General features: G+C 45.6%; 1 protein-coding gene and 1 non-coding gene across 2 annotated transcripts; both read right to left on the reverse strand.

The window, feature by feature from the left end:
- Positions 1-2,736: 2,736 nt before the first annotated feature.
- Positions 2,737-22,089, reverse strand: PPP1R8 (protein phosphatase 1 regulatory subunit 8). The gene is made up of 7 exons (XM_046025740.1): positions 21,953-22,089; positions 20,019-20,079; positions 14,053-14,206; positions 12,565-12,785; positions 10,831-10,975; positions 6,762-6,826; positions 2,737-4,191 (listed from the first exon to the last, which is right to left on the reverse strand). The coding sequence occupies exons 1-7, from the start codon at positions 22,006-22,008 to the stop codon at positions 3,838-3,840; spliced, it is 1,056 nt and encodes a 351-aa protein (XP_045881696.1). The 5' UTR covers positions 22,009-22,089; the 3' UTR covers positions 2,737-3,837.
- On the reverse strand, positions 18,354-18,519 carry LOC123928840. The gene has a single exon (XR_006815828.1). It is a non-coding gene; the product is annotated as a small Cajal body-specific RNA 1 (non-coding RNA).
- Positions 22,090-23,497: the final 1,408 nt, after the last annotated feature.

Below are 23,497 nucleotides of genomic sequence, written 5' to 3' on the forward strand. Positions count from 1 at the left end.
CCCATGCCACAGCCCTGGGAGGTCACACTGGAACCACGGCGGCTCCAAGAATGAGAGCGGGGCCCCGCCTGCTGGCCGAGTTCGGAACTGCACCTCTGCCCGGGTTCAGAGAGGGTTGCCTCTGAATCCAGGGGGACAGGCAATGGTTTCCGAACTCTGTAGGTGAGCACTCCAGAGCCTTCCCGCCACCCTCATCATATGCCGGGGACTTTAATCCACCTGCCCCCTCTCTTCCTGCGTACCCTCCCTCTGCCACTTGAAAACATGCCCCCCCCCAAAAAAAAGAAGAGAAGAGAAAAGAAAAAAGGAAAAAGGAAAAGATAAGATCATCAAAGGTCACCCCTCTGAAGCGTTCCAGGACCCTCTCGCCTGAGGCCCATCTCCCTTCCGAAGACAGAATTACTGGAAACTTTCTCTCCCTTATTCCCTCGACAGGTAGACTTACTTCTAGGTTTGCTAACCTGTGAGAGAGGAAGTGCTAGAACTGACTGGCTTCAGGGAGACTCACCTGCGGTCAGGACAGCCATTTCTATCATTTGATTCCTGAAATACCCCCACAAGGAAGCCTCCATGACTCTACGTGGCATGCGGCGAGATGCCTGAACTCTGGATTTTCTAGTATTTCTATATGAGCATGCCTCTATTAACCCTTCCCTTTCCCTTTCTTCCTCTTCTTTTCTTTTTTAAAGTAAGGAGGAAAAACACCTTTTGTGGTCTCCTGGTAACTCAAAACTTTCCAATTCCCCGGGGAAAGCTTACAGGGTGGCATCTGGCCTCTGCCTTTCTGATTCCCTCCTCCCACTACGGGTCATACCCACGTCCTTCTGGTTCCTCTCTGCCTGGAGAAGCTTGAATACACACTCCTCCTTATGGCAACTCCCTACTTTTCTTCAGTGCTCTGCTCCAAAGTCATCTCCCTAGAGACCTCCCTGACCTCCTTGCCCACCTGTGCTGTCCTTACCCTGTCCGTCCTCGTTCCACTAAAGCCCTCAGCAGGTGACCGCATCACTAGTGTGTCAAGCCTCTTGCCGGCAGGGTGGTGCACTTCTGTGTGCCCAGCTCGCACATTTCCATGCCTACGAGTTGAAAGAAGTGGGTCCCCACGGCCATGGTTTGCTTACAAGCAAAATGAAGGATCCAGACAGTATCTCCTAAGTCCTTCAGACTCTAGAACTCTATGATTTGCAGTTAATGGGCATATTTTTGGCAAGCTGTCACCAAACGGCTGATCCTGAGCCAGGAACACCTGGGGGAATCAGCCGCTTCCTGTCAACAGGTATCCTTCTCTGTGGGGTTCATCACCCTCTCCTGTCCTGGGGAAGGGAACAACGGTCATTCCCTCCCTCCTTAGCTGATGGTCCATGAGTGGACACGGGACTCCATGGAAACCTGCTTCTCTTGGAGTGGGTGTGTGTCCTGGGCGGGGGAGGCGCTGTGTTCCTCCGCAGAGTCACGCTCACTAGAGCGACAACCATCTACGGATCCTGGTGGGAACAGGAGGGGCTTAGGCCCCTGTGGCCCATCTAGAGCCGCATTAAGGGTGGGAGGCAACCGAGCCCCTCTCCGTGGTGCTCATCTCTGAGAAGCACTAGGACACGACTGGAATGACTCAGAAGCGTGGTACGGGGGGGGGGCCGGTTTCTCCGCACGCACACCTCCTTCTGTCAGGAACTACTGGATTAAGCCGGTCCTGCTTCCACTGAAGTCAAACGGACCCTTACAGTATCTTGGCAGGCTTGGATATTCTCTGCTGAGCCTTCTGAGACGACACTGCGAGTCCTCCACCCCCAGCCCCAAACTAAAATTCTGAAACCAGCAAGGGTTTACTTTATCATCTCAACTACATCTAAACCCTTTAATGTAACTTCCAGTGAATTAGTTGTCCAGTTTGGGAAACTTTTTTTTTTTTAAACTTCTTGACCAACCTAGCCCCCGAACAGAGCTACAGGCTGCCCAGCACATCTGTCACCTCCGCCCTGGAGGCTGCGTGAGCCCGTGGTCGGGCTTTGGATTCAGGTCGGAGTTTTGCTACAGTGGGATCAGGGCAAGTTTGTCTTTTCTGTTTTCTCACCTGTAAAGTGGGAATAAAAACAGGCCCTTCCTCAGGGCTATGGAAATGAAATGACTTGCTGTAAATGGCGGGCAGGGTAGACAGGGACTTGGTGAGGGGCTGTGACCAGCACGGACGGTCACCTTCACTACAGGTGAAGGAGCCCTTCTAAGACGAGGACCCTCATTTTTACAGAAGCCAGCTAAGAAGTCAGCTTCTTACACAGCTGGGATCTTACGGATCCCTCTTCTTCCGCAGGCTACTCCTGCCCCCAGTCCGCGCTCTTAACCCAAGAGATCTGGAAGCCACTCAGCATCTTCAGCAAAGTCACTCCCCGCATCAGAGGTGGTGGGTACAGACCTCCCCAGGCGAGCGGCTGGAGCCAGAGCACGGGTGGCCAGGCTGGAGCAGTGCCCACCAGGCACCTGTGGCCTGAGGCCGGGTGTCCCCGCGTCTGTCGCGCAATTCTGCCTCCCGAAGAAGGGCAGCAGACACCTCTTACCCCACTTTGCTCAGTGAGGCTCCAGTCGGGGAACTGGAATCTCTAATGAGAATTTCGGCAGGGGGCATCTTTATTTGTGGTCATAAAACAGGGCCAGAGCAGCGCCTCCCAAGCCCATCCACCGTACCTCTGCTGCTCCGACAGCAGCCAGAATCCTGACGGCGACGCAATCACGGCCAGCACGAATGACAAAAGGTACGTTTAATTTACAATGTAATAAAGGTTACAGGTAAAAAGCTACACATAAAGCGTGAAAAGGCCTATTACACAAATGTACAAATCTCTGTACAAAGCTCGTATCACTGTTTGCTACCTTCGTCTCCTAGGTTTGTTAGCTGGGCCCAGTCCTGGAGCTCTGGATTATGAGAGCTCTCAGTGAAGGAGGGGAGAGCCGCTGAACCAACATTTTAAAATGTCCTCTTAAAGACATCAGTTATTTGCAAAGTAATCTTTTCCTTTTTAATGGAATTGCTGCTCTGACTGGTCATATCCTTAAAAAATTACCTTCACAACACACTTGAAAAGGAAAGCAAGGCTTTAGCAAGTAGAGGACAGTACTCTGGAATCAAACGAGAAACTTTGGGAAGTAGAGCACTCAGGTGTGACGAGAGAAACAGGTAAAATTCCAACAACACTGTAAGTTTAACTACCCATCCGTGTCTATGGCACTGGTCACAGATGAAGGAAAATCAAAATGTTCTCATTCCAACAGAAAGGACAAAAGAGAAAAAAGCCTAACTATTGGACCTCAAAACCAGTGACCTAGGCAAACATTTCTGAGTTGAAACCTTAGCTTAACTGAAGAATTCTAAAGCCCCTTCTGATCGATCTGGGATCCATGGCAACCCCTTTGCTATCTGGGACTTGCAAAGAAAGTCAACAGAAATCAGGCTACTGGACCCACAGGCTGCTGATGCCGCTGCCAGCGCCATGGCTCGAGATCCCACCCGAGGGCCTGGAGTCTCCCCTAAGGGTACATGACTTTAAATCAAAAATGACCCTAAAACGAGGAAGAACAGAAAAAGGAGGTGATGGAAGGCCTGGGAAAGAGCCAGGGCAGCCTACTTGGCAGGAAATATGAAACACTGCTGTACACTCGAAGTGTTCTGAAGACAGGTCTTTATGGGCTACTCCCCAGCTTTAATAGTACATGGTTAGGGCCCCAGGAGACATTCTGAAAGACGAGACCGCACACATGGAAAGTTTTCTCCCTAGTTCATTAGCTCCCCCCTCACCCTTCCACCCAATTCCCACCCAACCCCACCCTTCTCCATGACCAAAAATATCAAATCAGTAAGGAAGGTGTGGGCTTCTTGCCCGGCCAAGCCTCTTTTGCATATTTCTTCTTCTTGGGTTCATTGACGGCTTCGGGGTTATAGACCGCAGGGTTGGGTGCAGGGTTCATGTTCACTGCTGACGGCACGACGGGAGTCAAGTCCACGTCAGGGGCGAGGTTCGGGTATGGCATGGGCAAGCCACCGATGAGTGCTGTCCCGTGGATGCCGTGTGGCTGGGAGCCGGCTTCACTGTGCGTGGGGGGCAGGCCCCCGTAGAGTCCTCCACTGAAGGCAAAGTTCTGCATGCGCCTGCTCCCCGACTCCTCCAGGCCCAGGGAGCCAGGGCCTTCCACCCGCTTCTTCTGTGGTTCATAAGGAACAGAGGAAGCAAGACGTGAGGCACAAGAGCGTGTTAGTTAGCCTTTTCTATTCCAGCCCTAGAACACAGGGAGAAGGCCCCCAACCTTTTAGCTTGTTTTGTTTCCCAGACAACCTATTTCACTGTCCTAAAGTCTCAGGATTTGAAGAGACCAGACGGTCATTGTCTAACACGATGGCTCCCGAACACCACTGCCCACAAAGCGTTCACCATCCTACATCACGCTGAGAAAAATGAGGACAATGTGTGAGCTTTTCATAAAGCAAACCTATCCAGTTTAAGTGACTACTCTTTTTCCTACAGTCATAGCCTTCCTCTCTTCTGATGTTAAAATACCCTTTTAGGAAGCAGCAGTGTTATTAGGCAGTAATAAGAATTTAAGTAAAAAGCTAATATCTTCATACTGACAGCCCGATTTCTGAACATTACTCTGAGAGCAAAACAAATCTGTAGTGATGGAAAGTAGTCTACTGCGTGCCTGGGGCTGTGAGTGAGGGGAACTGACAGCAAGGGGGACATAAGGGAACTTTCTGGGGTTTCTAATCTATGTAATTAGAATAATGGTGGCTACCCATGTGCACACATTTGTCAAAACTCAAACTATACACTTAAAATGTGTGTATTTTATTGTATGTAAATTATAACAAAACTGACAAAGAAGTAAAAATATCTACTGGTTTTATGCCTTTTTTTTTTTAAGTAATCTCTGCACCCAAAGTGGGACTGAAAACTCACAACCCCAAGATTGAGTCACATGCTCTATTGACTGAGTCAGCCAGGTGCCCCTTGCTGGTTTTGTATTTTTTTGTTAGCAGGGGAGGGAGAATCTTAAGCAGGCTCCATGCCTGCACAGAGCCGGACGCAGGGCTCAATTCCACAGCCCTAAGATCATGACCTGAGCCACAATCAAAAGTACTCTTATAAAACCAGGAGTCCCTGGTTTTATACTGGAATGGTAAGAGAACACTCCAAAGGAAGAAGCAAAAAGAGAGAAAAGAGCTCTAGGAGAAATGTGACATAAATGCTATGGAGATGCAGAGAAACATTCCCTCTAGTACTTTTTCACATTTATGAACATTCACGAAAGATCCCCCTCAAACCTCTACCCCTTTTGGATTAAAAAAGACTAACCAAAAACTTGACATAGGTAATCAGTGTAGTCTACTGTAGTCTGAAGATTTTTTATTTTTTTTAAATATTTAATTTATTTATTTGACAGAGATCACAAGTAGGCAGAGAGGTAGGCAGAGAGAGAGAGGGGGAAGCAGGCTCCCCGCTGAGCAGAGAGCCCGATGTGGGGTTCGATCCCAGGACCCTGGGATCATGACCTGAGCTGAAGGCAGAGGCTTTAACCCACTGAGCCACCCAGGCGCCCTGAAGATTTTTTATTTTTTAAAGATTTTATTTATTTGACACCGAGAGAGAGACAGAGTGTGCACGCACAAGGAGGGGGAGCAGGCAGAGGGATAGGGAGAAGCAGATTCCCCGCTCAGCCAGGACACTGGGATCATGACCTGAGCCAAAGGCAGATGCCCAACCAACTAAGCCACCTTGGTGCCCCAAGATTTTTTTTTTTTTAAAGCGGGCTCAACACCCAACATGGAACCCAACTCAGGGCTTGAACTCACAACCAATCGTGAGATCAAGACCTGAGCTGAGATCAAGAGCTGGACACTTAGTTCTGGAACTGACTGAGCCACCCAGGTGCCCCTAAAGATCTTTTTTTTAAAAAAGATTTTCTTTGAGAGAGAGCAAGAGAAAGTGCAAGCACAAGCAGAGGGAGTGAGAGAAGGAGAAGCAGACTCTCCGATGAGCAGAGAGGCCAATGTGGGTCTCAATCCCTGGACCCTGGGATCACGACCTGAGCCGAAGGCAGACGCTTAACCGACTGGGCCATCCAGTTGCCCCTAAAGCCTTTTTTTTAGATAAAACTTTCTGTCACACCTGCGACCATCTTCCAATCACTTCTTGAACATCTCTAATTCACAGGGATCTCACTACTTCAAGGGGCCATCTGCTCTCTTTGGACAGTCCGAGCGGTCACATAGTTCCTCCACGTGTTGAGCAATGAGACCATCTCTGTAACTTCTATCTCCTGGCTCTTCAACATATCCGACCTTTCAGCCTAATCCACATCTGGGCTGTCTTTCCTATCCACGCCATTCCCAATAACAAAACAAAGGCATGGCCAAAGCTGGAGAGGCCACGCAGAAATGCAACAATGCCTCTTCCTCGCCGATTAGCTTACTTGGAGTCAGAAGGGCAAGGCTAAAGAAAGGTGGGTCTCTCTGCATCCTGCTGGGAGGTAAACTTACAGACTCCCAGTGTACCACAATTTACACGCAGCATCAAGCTGGCCAGTCACCTGCGGTCTTTCTATGGCACTCCAGGATCCCCTAGATTCAGGTGGAATGAAAATATTTCCACATGATGAAAAGCAAAGAATGTGTTTTAAAATTAAGCACACAATGAACACTTACCTACACATAAAAGAATGGGTTTTTTAAACCAGACTGTATGGCATTTCAAATACCGTTACAACACGCTTCCTACCTTGACTGGGACCACTGCAGTCTGCACCATGTTCCGGAAGCGACCGACTGAGGGATCCACATCCTCTGCAGGAGACACAAGATTGGGTTAGTGTGATGCTCTGCTGGAAAGATTAAGGGAACAGGACCCACTGCAAACAAAGTAATCGCAACTTGTATCAAAACAGTAAAATGCAGTGAACACTTCAAGTGCTTACTCAGTGCTGGCACTGTGTTAAACCCTCACAACCCCACGAGGCGGGCACTACCATTTAGCACCATTTAACAGACATGCTTGGGCCTGCAGGGGTGAAGCGCCTGGTCCAGTCACCCTGCTGGGGAGTGGAGGGACCAGAGTTCGCGTCCAAGCAGTCAGAAACAGGCCTGGGCTTTGGACCACTGCACTTTACTGCCTTTCCCAAGTTCTTTTCCATTCCATATACGTCCCTCTTTGAAGGGAGAAACGGAAGAGCAGATTTCATCAACCCCATGCTAGTGATAACACAATGACACGTGACATATGGGAAGGGATCACACACCACGTACCTTGCCAGTGCCTGCTCTTAGCAAACACCAGAAATAGGATTCAGGCTCAGGGCTTCCAAGTTAACCCGGCCTTGTGACCTGAACAACTGTATACAATCAAGACTTACTAAAGGAGTTGAAGCCCAGTGTTCAGGCAGGGTGGCGAGCAGCCCCCTTTTCACACGGTATACACACGCTATTGGCTCTAGCCTCATTCACTGCAGGAAGAAAGTGCTAAGACCAAGGAAGGGACATGCCTGCAGTAACTCTCTCATGCCTCATTTACTGGACACCAAGCATAGAAATAAAGAGCAAGATACTGTCCCACCTTTAAGAAGTTCACAGCTGAAAAACATAAGCTACAATATAACAGAGGGGTGCAAGATAGTGTTCCTGGAGCACACAGGGGACGACTGGCCTGGATCACCTTGGATAAACAGGACCTTTCTCGCTAAAGGCTGAGGGTGTGGAAAAAGGCGGGCACACTTACTATCATTACTGAAAAATGACTCCATGTGCCCTTTGTCTTAATATATGGGTGGGGAAGGAACTGTTTCCCTAATAGGGGCTGTACAGCTTATTTTAAATGCAAGGAGGGTGTCTGCTATTCAAAGAAACATTCCGATGAATCCCTTTGAACAGATTCAGTATTTGAGTAATTAATCCCTGGTTTATTTAATAAGTCTGGTTTTTCACAAATACGGTGCCTCCAAACAAGAGACCCTGAAATTGTGTTCACAACCAGTCTTTGCTCAGTGAACGAAAAAATGAACGACTTCTATATAGAGTAAAGAAGGAAAGACATCCAGCCTCATTAGGAAAGAGACAAGGTTTCTAAGAAAAGCATTCTTCCTTACCTTTTTCCTCATCCCCATAGGAGCCCTGTTCCAACCATCCCTTCAGCAAGGCAGGCAACATGAAGCAGAAGAGCAACTTGGGCTGGCTCATGGGGTATGCACCCCACATGTGCAACAGGCCTGCAGAGGGGCAGGCTCACTTTGTGGGGGACCCCGTCCTGTGCTGCACTGGCTGAACAGTGCCAGGGCCTCTCACCCTCTCCTCATCTCTAGCCACTCCACTCCAAGGAAGAGGATACACCCATTCCATGACATCTCTGCTCCTCGAAGCTCTCTGCTACTACGTCTACTTCTGGTACAGGAACGGTGGCATGGATAAAGAGCAAAAGCAGGGCTTGATGACAGTGGGGTCATGGCTAACATTTGTCAGTGGCTTACTAAGTGCTGAGCGCTGATCTAAAATATTTATACACAGATTAATCATTCAGCCTCCCTACCAATCCTGTGAGGCTGATATCTATTATGTCACTTGGTCAAGGTCACAGAGCTTATACTAAGTGAAGAGGTCCATTTCAAACCCAGGTCCTCTTAACCGTTATGCTGGGCTCTGTCTGAATATACATTTCACTCCACGGAAATGTTTTTTTTTTTTAATTTTTAAAAACGATTTATTTATTTGAGGAAGAGGGAGTGACAGTATAAGCATACGAGGGGAAGGGCAGACAGAGAGACAGAGAAAGAAACTTCAGCAGACTCCATGCTCAGCACAGAGCCCAACAAGGGGCTTGATCCCACAATCCTGAGAACACAACCTGAGCCAAATCCGAGAATGAGATGCTTAACTGACTGAGTCACTCAGGTGCTCCTCAGGGCAATAATTTTCTTTTTTTTTTTTAAGATTTTATTTATTTATTTGATAGAGAGATTACAAGTAGGCAGAGAGGCAGGCATAGACAGAGGGGAAGCAGGCTCCCTGCTGAGCAGAGAGCCCGATGCGGGGCTCAATCCCAGGACCCCGAGATTGTGACCTGGGCTGAAGGCAGAGGCTTAACCCACTGAGCCACCCAGGTGCCCCAGGGCAATAATTTTCAAGGAGAAAAACAGAGCAGACCAGACCCTGAGTTCTAAAGGGGATTTAAAAGACTGACTAGTCCAGGGGCACCTGGGTGGCTCAGTGGGTTAAGCCTCTGCCTTTGGCTCGGGTCATGGTCTCAGGGTCCTGGGATCGAGCCCCATGTCAGGCCCTCTACTCAGCGGAGAGCCTGCTTCCCATTCTCTCTCTACCTGCCTCTCTGCCTGCTTGTGATCTGTCAAATAAATAAAATATTAAAAAAAAAAAAAAAAAAAGACTGACTAGTCCAGTGATTCCCAAATTGCTGGCTGTTCATCAGTACAAAAAAGAGCTTGTTTAAAACTATAAAATTTCTAGGTCCAATCCCTAGGAATTCTTATTCAATAGGTTCTGGGGCCCAGAAGTAAGTTTTCCCAACTGGTACTCAGCCCCTGCCTGAACACTTCCACTGGGCACCCACTGCTTGGATAGTAACCCTCTACTTCACACACCAAATGGATGCCTGGATCTTTCATATGGCTCTTTTTGATTCTTCTAAATTTAAGAAGGATTTGTTATTTCTTTTTATGCTGAGCCAAATACTTACTATTCACTGGCTCTAGGTTTGCCTACTCCTTCCTTCCTAAGGTCAGCCCCGCAAATATCCAACGGCTGCCGTAGCTCCTCAAGCATGGATCCCCCCATTCCCAGCATTTGGGGGATGGTCTTCCATAGCTCTGCGTCTCCTTCTCCCTCAGGATCTATACAACACATTCGAGGGTTGAGGCTGTGCTTGCATTTGGTAACCTGTCTGGGTGAGTTCTGCTCAGAATGCAGATGAGTGGGGTTACTGTCTTCTGTGAACTAAGCACTTGCTTAGTTTCCCGATGCCCCGATGACTCATTCAATCAAATGAACTCCCTAGATCTTTTTCATGAGCTGTCACTGGGATGGATCCTCTCCATTGAAATAACTGGTATTTCTGAACCTAAATGCAAGACCTGAAAGTTATTCTCACTGTATTTCCTTTGGGAAGTAAAAGCAACTTATTAGTTTGGGATCCTTGTTTCTATCCACTGAGACTGATTTCTAACAAGGTTTTCAGAATCTCAAATTCAACCTCATCATACAAACGATACCTCCTGGCTCGATGTCATCTATCTACCAGGTACCTGACGTACAATGTGAGCCCAAGAAATGGATGTTGAATGATGGAACAAACTGGTAGAAGTGGTGGCCTTCCCATAAACAAGATGCTCTCATCTTGCTGACATTGCCATACAAACTCTCTACACATTACTTCCTTACAGAGAAGCAAGTCTTTAGTGCACCTTATGGTGGCAGCAGAAGGCTTTCCAATCTTCCAGTTACTACTCACACTCAGAATTCCACAAAGAAAGTTATCCTCTACTCTGAGATAAAACACAACAAACAACTCTACTTCAGCCTCCACTGTGACACCGACCTACTGGATCAGCAGGTGGGAATTAGAGCCTGGCTCTGTTTACGGAATTCCATATGCCCTTCCGCTGTTTCTCTCACACTGCAACTGCATGATGCTAGAGGGCTGGAGCGCACACCATCAGTGACCTGTAAGAATTCTCATTCCTGGTTATCCTATACCTTGTTGAGAAACATTACAACCAGCCTACACATTGTGCATACTATTCTCTGAAGTCACAGCTTTGTCATCGGAAGAAGCTAGGAAGACACCTCACCTGGGTTGATGATTTCATCATCCTCACTGAAAGTCACCCGCGAATTCTTCCTCTTCCTCTTTGGTCTCTGAATGTCAAGATTCCCCTCCTCAATGGTCAGGGTGGAAATCCGCTTGTTGTGGGCAGTGTTGAACTCTGTCAGGTTCTAGGCCAGGGTTCACACAAGACAGACAGGAGTCAGTACACAGGGAATCTGAAGAATATAGAGCTAAATAAAGGGCAAGAAGGCTTTAGGAGCGAACATTAACTTCTCCAGGAAAAAAGTTTCTCTTTTTGTATTCAGAAAAAACTCATTACTGGCCTTAGACTGCTACTATTAACAAGCCTCTTTCGACAAAAGATGGAACATCCTGACTAGTGGGGCAGTGATGGTCAAAACGAGGTGAAGAACCTTGAGTTGAGAACAGTTCATCTGTGCAAATATCCCTGAGGTGAGGTTCTGTTTGCGGGGGGGAAAGACTATCATGTCTTCATGCTGAGAATTAAAGAACGTGACTGGGAGGAACTCTACGAATTGCCTTAAAGTAATGAAACAGAGATCAGAGAGGGCAACTGACAGCATCTTTCCCAGCAGCTCTCCCCACTGAAGCTCAGAAGGACAGGGCCAGAGCACTTAATATTTGGCAGTAATAGTTTGTCGCAACCCGGCCCTGCCTATAGCCCCATTTCTATTCATAACCACCCATCTATTTCAATGATTAACTTGGCCTCAGCACTGCTGCCTGCCTCTTCCCAATTCCCTGGACTTATTCCAATCTGCACTGCAGTCTGAGACGCTCCAAAAGTCTTGAGAAGGAACACCCAGGGCAGACCTAAGAAACTAAACTTAAAAGACAGGAAAACAGGGAAGCAACCTGGAGGAGAGATGGGCAAGAGTGACTCTCAGCAAGGTACCCGGCTACGAGGTTACTTTTTTAGAACAAATAACTTCTAAATGATAAGATTTTTGCTGTGCTTTTTTTCCTAAGGGCCAGGAAACTGCCCTGATGAACAAGAGGTAAATGCATGAGGATGGCTGAGGACATGCTGGCATTTGGTCCACGTGAATAGACCGGTCACACCAGTGCAGTGACGGACATGTTAAGGACAACAGCTGCATCATAAACCACTGCGGCTAGCCTCTAGAAAAGGACAACTTTAGCACTTTAAAATCACATCCTATAAATTCACGGCCTTCAGGGCAGCTAGGTCCATAAGACCAAAAGCAATCTAGTTCTACTCAGAGATTCTTAGGCCTTTTGAACCGTATCAAAAAAAGCAATGTAAATGAACAAAAGCTTCAGTCTCTCTAAGCCTGTGCTGTCTACCAGAACTTTCTGGGTAACAGAAATGTTCTATATCATTGTCATTCAATATGGTAGTCGCTAGCCACATGTTGACTACTGAGGACCAGAAATGTGTTTAGTAGCTACCACACTGGACAGGGCAGCTCTAGAAAAGTCCAACTCCCAGCCTTGGCTTCTAACGTCCAGTGATGGGGCACAGACTACCATGAGGTCTGACAGGAACTCCTCTGAACGCCCAGCAGGACATAACCAAGCCCACACGGCACAGCTGTCCCAGGTGCATCATATCTAGCCACTCTGTATGGCAAAATGGCAGAGGCCCACTACTGCGCTCAAGAAAACTTCCCGATGCTAAGTCACTGGCATTTCAAGCTGCACAGAACAGCTACATACTGCAAAAACCAGAGTCCCCAAAGACAAAACAACACCGTAGATGGCGTAGAATTACATCAAGCTCAGTCTCCTCCTCTGGAAGCCCCAGTAAGCCCTTGAGCTCATCGTCCTCTCCACCCATCTTCTCATCTCCCTTCACAGCTGATGGCAGTGTCTGAGGCTTCTCACGTAGAGTGTAGGCCCTTGTGGATGCGCCAAACGAGACCGTGGAATCGATGGGAATCTGCTGAGGCTTGTGAGGTTCCAACCGAATGTGACCCAAGAAAGTGCCGTGTGCTGGGAATAACCAAATCAGAAATATGAGAGAGAAAAACAGAAACAAAAACCAATCTGAGTTGTAGAAGGGCAAGTAGCTCCTCCCAGCACATCATTTTTGCTTTTTAAAATGAAAATAGCACTGGGTCCACTTTGCATCTCTTGTCATGGGTCACAATGAAAAGGACACTCTTCACTGAATCTTGAATCTCTTCAGTGGATTTCTTACGCATCTCCAGACCTGTTGTTACCCCACAGAACGAAGACCATGGCCCGTTCTCTGCTGCCAGATAGGTTTGGCTTCATTCTGGGTCCAGCAGGTATGACGCTAACCCAGCAACAGCCATGCCCCACAAGGCAGAAGACAGGTACTGCTTTGGTCTGACCTCTCCAGCCCCAAGTGTAAGGAAAATAAGAACTTCTGGCCTGGTAGCAGTTATGTTTGGGTTTTCCCAGGGCAACAAAGGACATTGGCTGAAACAGGTGCAATATGTATGCCAAGATAAGCCAAAATTCTACTGGAGAGACTCAGTGTTTTCTCATGTCAGCATTCTGCATGTTACAAAACGGAGAAAAGATGCGATAAATTTGCAAGTAAGTACTTACGAGACAAGGCTCTCCAAGGCCATTATATAAGCACACTGGGGTGTGTGTGTGTGTTAGGGAAGGGAAGAGGAGGAGAAGGCTTTACATTTTACACTATATTGATATGTGGGCAAACTGAACAAACTTGAGAGCCCCATGCAGTGAAGTCTCAAGTGCATTTCTGAGATTATCTTTGGCAAAGATGAAAATCTTACTCGGAGTGTGCTCATGGAATTAAAATTGGTATTATTAGCAGTCAGAGCAAAATGCAGCTGGAATAAAGAACCCACTATAAAAAATTAAATTTTGCTCAAAGTAAGTATTTTTTAACGTCCTGCAATACTACTCTAATACATTAACGTAACTTTCCATGGCTTCTACTTAAACCAGACCACAATTTTATTGCAGTCCTATAAACACCTGAATACCTGGAGCCCCTGGTTCCTGGGTACATTTTTTTGTTCTCTGTATATACCTTTTGCCATTCCAGGAAATTATTCCCCAAAACCCTCTTCTCTCTCTAGTCATCAATTATTTCAGGAAAATGAGAGCTATCACAAAGAAAGAGCTGATTTAAAAACCAAACATAAGCTTCTTCCTAGAAGAGCAATAAAACATGATTTCAAAACTGAAGAACCCAAAGAGCATTTGCACATTGCCCCAAAGGGAATGTGTGAAACAGGATGGGATGTGAGTTACTTACTACTGTTGAGATCTATTAGGAAAACTCTCTTCAGATGCTTGTGGTAGACCAAGGCAGCGTGGACCCGAGAGCAAGACTGGTGGTCAATGGTAAAGTCACACAAATCAGGGTTTCTCCCAAATAAGTAATACTTCTTCTCATCAATAATCAGTTTCTAAATAAATATTAAATTAAATATTACTTAAATCTTGTTTCAACAGGGTTCAGCAAAAATTCTTCCAATCTAGTAAACAGAGAATCTTGAGTAGATAAAATTCCTTGCCATGGTAAAAACAAAATTATTTCCCACTATTCTTCAAGATAAAAAGCTCAGAATAATATACTAGCATTTTTGGGGGGTGGATTGTAATTAATCTCCCCAAATGCAGTGGTTAAATATCTTGTGTTGGTACGAAAAGAACTTTTCTTAAATCTATTAGGCGAATGTAGCCCGTGAGAGTGGCTGTCTTCCACCCATTGGAAATTTAAGATTTTACTAGATCTTAATTTCAGGTCAACCAGGAAACAAGAAGTACAAAGCATAACTACAAAGTAATGAGAATGCTATTCAGAAAACCTACATTCAGATGAATATTAACAACTGGTGAGGAAAGAAAAGTGGTGTAAACACCTATGGGTATTTTTTTTTTTTTTAAGATTTTATTTATTTATTTGACAGACAGAGATCACAAGTAGGCAGAGAGGCAGGCAGAGAGAGAGGGGGAAGCAGGCTCCCTGCTGAGCAGAGAGCCCGATGCGGGGCTCGATCCCAGGACCCTGAGACCATGACCTGAGCCGAAGGCAGAGGCTTAACCCACTGAGCCACCCAGGCGCCCCCACCTATGGGTATTTTAATCGTGCTGCCATAGCCCCACAGTATTTTTGGAACCCTCTTTAGGAAGTACAATTACATTACATACCATGGTATGGGTATCTAAATCCAACTTCATTAGCCAAGAAAAGTATTACTCTAAGTTAACTCTAAGTATTTGCGATGTCCAAACATAAAACTACTTCATGCTGCAAAGATTTTCTAGGTCTGGGTTAGAAGGGTATGGGGATAACACTGACTGACAGACCATTTACTGCTAGGCATTTTAAGCATGATCTCATCTAATTCTCAAAACAACTCTGTGAAACAATATCACCTCTATTGTTAAAGACAAGAACACCGATGGAAAGAGATGAAGTCACTCATCCAAGGTGGCCCTGCTGGTTAAGTAGCAGAGCTAGGATTTGAACTCAGGTGAGAATGACCTGAAATGCCAATTGTAAACAATGTGCCATTGTCTGAAACAATTCTAAGAGATGAGCTCTAGAACGTTTCTAGACACTGCTATGGCACGAAAAAGAACCCAGAACTATAGAATGACCCAATATAACACCATAAAAGGAGATTTCACAGACCAGCAAACTATTATTTAAAAAAAGCTATGAGGAGAGTAGGAGCTGATGTAGCACTGTTAACTTTTGACTTTGCCAAACAAGGACATTAAAAAAAAAAAAAAAAAAAAACAACTGTCACCAATTAGTATCATCATAATCATTTTATAAAAGGTCATTTCAACATCAAATAAGTAGGAAGGATAAGGATAAAGGACACTGAGCTCATTTTAGCTTTATGGAACACTCACATTATCCTTACTTTTATTTATTTTTTTTAATCTTTATTTAAGTAATCCCCACACCCAATGTGGGGCTTGAACTCACGACCCTGAGATCAAGAGTGGCATGCTCCACCAACGGAGCCAGCCAGGCTCCCAATCCTTGTCTTGCTTTTAACCCTCAATCAGTAAAGCCTTTGCTGGTTGGCTGTAGACTGCATTGTTATAGATGAAGGACTCTAGATGAATTACACGTCTCCCAGTTCCAGAAGTCTGTAACTTGACCGCTCAAGAAAATGTTTGTGTTTTTTCTTTACACACAGGTCTCCTTAAGCTCTAGTTCACATTTCACACTACACTCCTCCTAAAATCCCCAAGAGAAGATAGCACGAAGCTGAGTAGAGAAACAGTCAAGTTAGTATGGTACCAGGTAGGACCCAGAGGCTTAGATTTAATTCCTGGCTGTGTCACTGAACACACAGTGGGCCACAATTCTCCCCCATGCTTTAGTGTTCCCCTTGTGAATCCAGAAATATATCCCCCACGGATACTGCAGCAACTGCACAACACTTCGATGCCATGCACTGTGCTAGGTTTCCTGCTGTGTCCCTTCATCTCCACAACCACTCTGTGCAGGGGGCAGATACTTTTATTCTTATTTTGTGATAATGAAGAGCCAAAAGAAAGTAATTAACATATTCAAGTTCAGGCAACTAAACACAGCAGTTGCCTCCTTATCTGCAGGGTATACATTCCAAGACCACCAGCAGATGCCTGAAACCTCCTATAACACCAAACCTTATATCCTGTGTCTTTTCCTGTACGTACATACCTGTGATAAAGTTTAATTTATTAATTAGGCACAATAAGAGATTAACAACAACAATAAAAGAGAACTGTAACAATATACTGCAATAAAAGTGAATGTGAATGTGGCATCTCTCAGAATATTTTATTGTACTATACTCACCCTTCTGGTGATGATGTGAGATGATAAAATGTCTATGTGATGAGATGAAGTGAGGTGAATGACAGAGATACTGTGACACAGCATCAGGCCACTACTGACCTCTGACAACATGTCAGGAGGATCAGCTGTGCCAGTAACTGAAATGGTGGGAAGCAAAACCATGGATAAGGGGGGATACTACTGATTTGTAAGCTGGATTAGAGATTCAGGTCCATCTTACTTCAGAGTCCAAGCTCTTTTAGCCACTACATTATATATTTTCTTCACTCTACCTACATCAAAAAAAATGCACCATAAGGCAAGGAACATTTTAAGAAGTGAACAAGTACTATGGGTCGCATTGTTCATTTTTCTTTTAACTATCACTTACCCAGTCTCTTCCAAGCTTAGTCTTAAGGCTCAATTGGTTCAAGCTAGTTTAGGTATGTGGGTCACCTCTGGGAAACTCTGTCCTGCAGCACCCATCTGCTACTGGCAGAGCCTGTGCAAGGTCCGTACCGCTATGGAGCACTGAGACTGAACCATAGCCTGACAGCTCAATCAACCATCCCACGTCACCACCGAGTTTTAAGATTTAGGTTAAAAATAAAACATTGATTTAGAACCGAGAGATCCTTGAAATTTCAACATCTTGTTCTTTCCAGGTACTATCTATGCAGGCTAAATCTCACAGCATTTTTCGTTTATATTTACATGCACAGAGATTATGTATGCACAAAACCTCAATTTGGTAACTACAGTGCCCATAGGCTGGTCTCAAGGAAGTAATATGTAAGATCACCCACTCCTGGGTTCTAATATAACACTGACCAGATTTAGGTGTCTGGTCACCTAACCTGGTATCTCCAGGTGGGGAAGGAGATACCAGGTTATCTCCTGTAACCTGGTGGGGTGGGGGTGGGGAAGGAGAAAGGGTCTCCAAATTAAAAAGATATACATTTGGGCACCTGGGTGGCTCAGTGGATTAAGCCGCTGCCTTCGGCTCAGGTCATGATCTCAGGGTCCTGAGATCGAGCCCCGCATCGGGCTCTCTGCTCTGCAGGGAGCCTGCTTCCTCCCCTCTCTCTGCCTGCCTCTCTGCCTACTTGTGATCTCTCTCTGTTAAATAAATAAAATCTTTAAATTTTTTTTTTTTTTAAAAGATTTTATTTATTTATTTGACAGAGAGAAATCACAAGAGAGGCAGGCAGAGAGAGAGGAAGGGAAGCAGGCTCTCCGCTGAGCAGAGAGCCCGATGCGGGACTCGATCCCAGGATCCTGAGATCATGACCTGAGCTGAAGGCAGCGGCTTAACCCACTGAGCCACCCAGGCGCCCAATAAATAAAATCTTTAAAAAAAAAAAAAAAAAGATATACATTCATTAGTAAAGGTATCTCAAGGGATGCCTGGGTGGCTCAGTGGGTTAAGTGTTTGCCTTTGGCTCAGTCATGATCCCAGGATCCTGGGATTGAGCCCCATATTGGGCTCCCTGTTCAGTGGTGAAGACTGCTTCTCCCTCTCCCTCTGCCTGCCGTTTCCCCTGCTTGTGCTCTCTCCCTCTCTGTCAAATAAATAAATAAAATCTTAAAAAAAAAAAAAAGTATCTCAATTACAGGAACGTTCAAATATATGGGGGTAATAATATGTCTTAGAATCAAGGAAACGTGTTAATTCTTGAACGATACCAAGTGAACAAAATAATACATTGCTCTTTCTATAGTAACTAACACCACAATTTCTTGCCTAGCTATCGCTAGTAACACTATTCAGTTGTGCCTCTGAGTTATAACTCAGAGTGTGTCTTTACACACTGGGCTTAAAAGACTCATGGCTTTTGTTTTAATATTGCACTTCTTAAACCCAGCTATCACAACACATCACAAGCCTTTGACACAAGGCTAGGATATAGATAGCCCGGTTAGTATCAAGTGCTGCCTAAATCCTTAAAAATAAGCACATCTTAGGTCTATTCCCCTCAGAAACAATACAGTGACGCCTAAGGATTGTAATTTGACAACTGTGGCAACTGAGCGTACCTAAGAGCACTGACAGAGAACATCATCTCTTATCTTAGAAACCAGTCATCAGAGGGATATTTGACAAATTAGTGCTTTGAAAATATAAATTGTTTCACAAAGGAATGTGATATTAGCTTTAAGGCTATGCCTCATTGTTTCTTTCTACTATAAACTAAAGATTTACTAAATTCTAGTACGAAAATAAATTCCTTTTTGTCTTCAAAGCTTCATGCTATTTAGCAACAATATTTTACATCTGTGGAACAGGCTGTAGTAAAAAAGACAGACATTTTAGCTAAATTATTTCCTTGAATAATCTGGGTGTTTCGTAACCTCTAAGATAGAAGAACTCAACACAAAATGCCTCTATCAGTGACTGGCTAAGGGCATGATGAATTAACAGAATTCATCACAACTCATGCCTTAATACTTTGCAAAACACCTGGGTCTCCTCCAGATCTCAGATGCCTTTCAACCACGGAACATCTTGATCTTTACTACACACACCAAAGAAAACCAACTGCATTCAATAATGGGGCCTTGAACCGAAATTCTACCTAAGTAAGCAAACATAAAATTGTCTTAAGACATGGAGACTCACAACTCTATGGTCATAGGGGGCATAATCTCCATTTCTTGGTAAGTAAATGGCACCATAAGGATTAAAAAAACTTACAGAACCTAATAGCTAATCAAAATTCATGTTCTCTTGAAGTTCCATGTGGTGTCCATTCTAAAGACTTGTATAAAAGCTGGAATTCTGCTAAACTTTTCCTGTATAGTACTTCTTTCCATTATAGTCATGTAATTTTTGTGTGATTGTATTTCCTACCAGATAATTTGAGGATAGAAACCATGTTTGTTTTGTTCATTGTTGTAGTCCCTCCTCTGCTAAGCACAATGACTGGCTTACAGTAAGCATTCAATAAATGTTTTGAATGAATGAATGAGTTTCATCACCATGCCATTCTCTAAGCAATCGTCTTAGCTTACTATACTTCTCTGAAGGGCTTGGGCTTGAATTTTCACCATAAAAGGAACTTAAAAGTGAAATGCAATCTACATCATTCACTTTCTTCTACAGTTACTGCATATCTTGCAACTTCCACACAACTCCATGTACTCAGAGAGACAGAATTCCCCAAGCCCAGTTTCATAGGGACCCATAAGCTTATGATCAATTAAAACCCTTCATTTGGAAGGTGAGAGAAGTCACAAAAAAAATGAGTGTCTGTGGGAGATACCAGGTTTGAATGTGTTATATCACCATGTGCTTTTAATAGGAAAAAAAAAATCAGGATGAACGAAAGTAGCATTGGTGGAAAACAAAGCACAGGAGAGGGGGTGGAAAAGTGAGTCACTGGCAAAAATGTTTAGTGTGACGAGAAAAAAAGGGAAGACAAGTATTTCCATACCTCAATTAGCTTGTCTCCTTTGACTACATCCAGATGTAAACCAGGTGGGGGTTTACCTGCCCTGAAAAATAAGAGTGAGAACAGCATTTTCAGGATGAGTTTGTATATGCCATTTACAATCACCGTCCCATTCAGCAATGCAGCTCTTCTACCAGCCTATAATTAGTTCATGTTCAAGCAGAAATGTCATCTACTTCACTGTTATTACAGCTCCTTTCTACATTTGACACTTCCCCAGTGATTCAATTGCTCTAAAACAGACTTTACTGGATCTGAATTTAGAGCAGCACCAAAGAAACCTATATTTTAACACTGGATATCAACCTCAGAGAAAAAGCAGCACAGAGAGCCCAAGCACTACAGCTAGGGTAGTTTGGTTACTTGGAGTCTGAATCTAAGATTTACCACTACTACTCATACCCTATAAAGGTAGATAGAATAAATCGGTTGGTGATTGGGTCTGATCAAGATTAGTCTCATCACAGAATAAACAGAGGGTACTGTCCTGAGCTCTTGAGACCAAATCAGGGGTATATAATTATAGGGAGCTAGGGCAATCCAAAAGCACGCCCATAAAACCAGGTACCAATAAATACAAGAGATGTTTGTCACTTTTGAACAGGTCTTCCTACAATGGCATGTTTAAGGAACTGTTCTCTATATTTCTTACAACACCATTCATGGGGGATACATAAACGTCGAAACACCAAACAGTGCCTGATACATACCAGACTCTGAGGAAATGGTAGGTGATCACAATTAGTCTCTTCTAACTCTAAGTCCTGGTCCAACTTCTGAAATCAATGCAGCAAGGGACCAAAATAGGCATACAATTTGTAGACTGAAACAACTGGGTGCTACAAAAATGCAGAGGGACCCAGAAAACGGCCACCCTTTCACTTGCTTCTGGTCTTTGCTCCTTTTAAGTTTGAAGAAAGAACAATCTTGCCAGAGCCCCTACATTTGCACGCACACACACACAATGCATCCTCATCCATCTAACTGAAGATGCAACACAGTCATCTCACAATCCTGCCCCAACTCCTCTACCGCAGTTGAAAGGGCAGTGTATTGGGCAAAAGCTCATTTTGTACAGAAAACGCGGATAGGAGTGTTAAATGTTACATCCACAACATCCTTTCTGAACTCCTACTATGTGCCTGGTTAGGCCCAGGAGCTAGGAACAGGAAGATGAATCAGGCAGCCCTTGCCCTTGAGGAGCTCACTATAAAGGGAAAGAGAAAGAAATAATGCAAAAACTGTGATGAGCTACAGCAGAAACAGCTCTTCCTCGGATGGGTCTCCTTGCAAGGCAATTCAAATGTATTCATCTTGTACCCTGCTCAAAGACTAAATTAAATTACTCCATTGTTACCAAGAGCTTGAGAAGGGTTGAAAGGGGTTCATCCCAACAACTATTGCCTGCCGGCTTCGATGTGGGTCAGAGACGTCCCTACCCTCAGGGCGCTTCCAGTCTGCGGGAGACAGACAAGTACCGCAAGAGAGATGCTGAAACGACAGAGGGATGCGGGGCACTGAGCTTGGGCTGGGGCCGGGAAGCGGGCTCGTGCGCGCTCGGGACAGAAAGCAGGGGGGCAGGTACGGTGCTCCTCAAGAGCACCAGGCACTCAGTCAGGAGTTGAGGTAAGTTCGGGGCCAAGGCCCCGAAGCGCCCCGGCAACCGGCTGATCGCCCAAGGGACTGCCTAAGCGAGCACCTCAGAGCCCCCCAAGTCTGGGTTTCCTCAGTTTCTGGGCCCGGGCTCTAGGCTCCCGGTTCCTCCACACGCCGCCCGGCCCGACGGGCAGTTCTCCCTCAATCAGTTCCAGGGTCTCTGAGCCGTTCGGCTTGCTTCGAGAAATGAGCCGCCCTGCCAGGCCGAGCCAAGCCGGTCCAAGCAAGGCCACTCCGGCCCTGGCCGCCCCGCCACTCACCAGGTCGGGCAGTCGAACAGCGGGAGGCTGGAGCCGGAGTTCGCGGCTGCCGCCATCTTGCGTCTCCCCCTCCCATTTGGCGGGCCCTAAGCACGCCGGGAAACTGGAAGACCCGAGAGGAGAGGCGGCATCCCAGCAGTCCATGCGTACGCACGCGCGCGGGTGCGCGCACGTACATCTACGCACGCGTAGGACGTGTCTAGCCGCCGTGGAGACTGGGATGTGGTTTTTAAGTTCTTTTTCGGTGTTTTGAGACAGCTGGCTTTCTCTGGAAGAGTCTCGGGAGGGTAGGGCTTTCCTTGGCCGGGGAGTGTCTGAGGAAAAGGACTTGTAAGGAGGGGTATCGGTCTACCCTGTGTTCTCTTCCAGACATGCCGCTGGGCCCTAAAGTCTTGGGACCCTGTCCTTGGCGCTGGGCTTACGCCATCAGCCTTTCCACCCCAATCTGGAGAGAAACTAGAGGGCAGAATTCAGAGCATGGAGTGCTCAGCTTCTCTTCTAACGGCCCTTCTCCGCAGAGCTGCATGCATGCCACTACATCCCCTTCCTAATCCAAATCTGGGTCTGAGGATTTCTATAGATATCTGGGAGGCTGCTTTAGGGGGGTCTTCTAGTTTTTTTAATGAAAACTGGACAAACTGCAGCAGAGGGCGGATCTAATTTGAAGGCAGGCGTCCAAATCTTAAGTGTGCATGAATGAAATAGTCTAGCTGTGGCCCCTTTGGATTTTAAAATTTTGGTCATGGTAATAAAATAGTGCGAGGAAGCATTAGGATTCAGGCCTGCCCTAGGCCTACGGCGGGCTGAAAGAGACCAATAAACAGCAGGGCCTCTGATTGTAATGGCTTTATTGAGTGCTTACTTGTCTGTGCAAGTATGTGTTTTACATGAGTCATCTCATTTAATCCTCACTACACTGTTGAGATAGGTATAATGATTCCTGAGGGGAGACTCAGAGACTGAGTTACCCAGTCTCACCCTAGAACAAGTGGTGAGTGGGATTCGAACCTAAATCTGCCTGATGCCAAAGGCCATGCTCTTAAATCACCACTGTCTCTCATATTTAGATGTTAGTACAATTACATTTATTATTAGCACACAGTTGATTCCTGACACTTTCTCATTTTTGTAGAAAACATGAGAGGATTATCTGGCCATTTTTAAAGACACCAACTGCAAAATTATTGTTCACCCTAAAACAGACCCTGCATAGCAAGTTATCTCTATAGTGGGGTTACTTCTTTTCTTCATTCCCTGCTGCTGGTGCTTTAGATTTTTAAATCAGACATCAGCCTGGTGTTTGCCCTTTTGACATTTCCAAGGCATCAGAATTTTTTTTTTTAAAGATTTTATTTATTTATTTGACAGACAGAGATCACAAGTAGGCAGAGAGGTAGGCAGAGAGAGAGAGGAGGAAGCAGGCTCCCCGCTGAGCAGAGAGCCGGATGTGGGGCTCGATCCCATGACCTGAGCCGAAGGCAGAGGCTTTAACCCACTGAGCCACCCAGGTGCCCCAAGGCATCAGAATTTAACTACAGCATAATA

This window comes from Meles meles, chromosome 1 (genome assembly GCF_922984935.1).
Source record: "Meles meles chromosome 1, mMelMel3.1 paternal haplotype, whole genome shotgun sequence".
NCBI lineage: Eukaryota > Metazoa > Chordata > Mammalia > Carnivora > Mustelidae > Meles > Meles meles.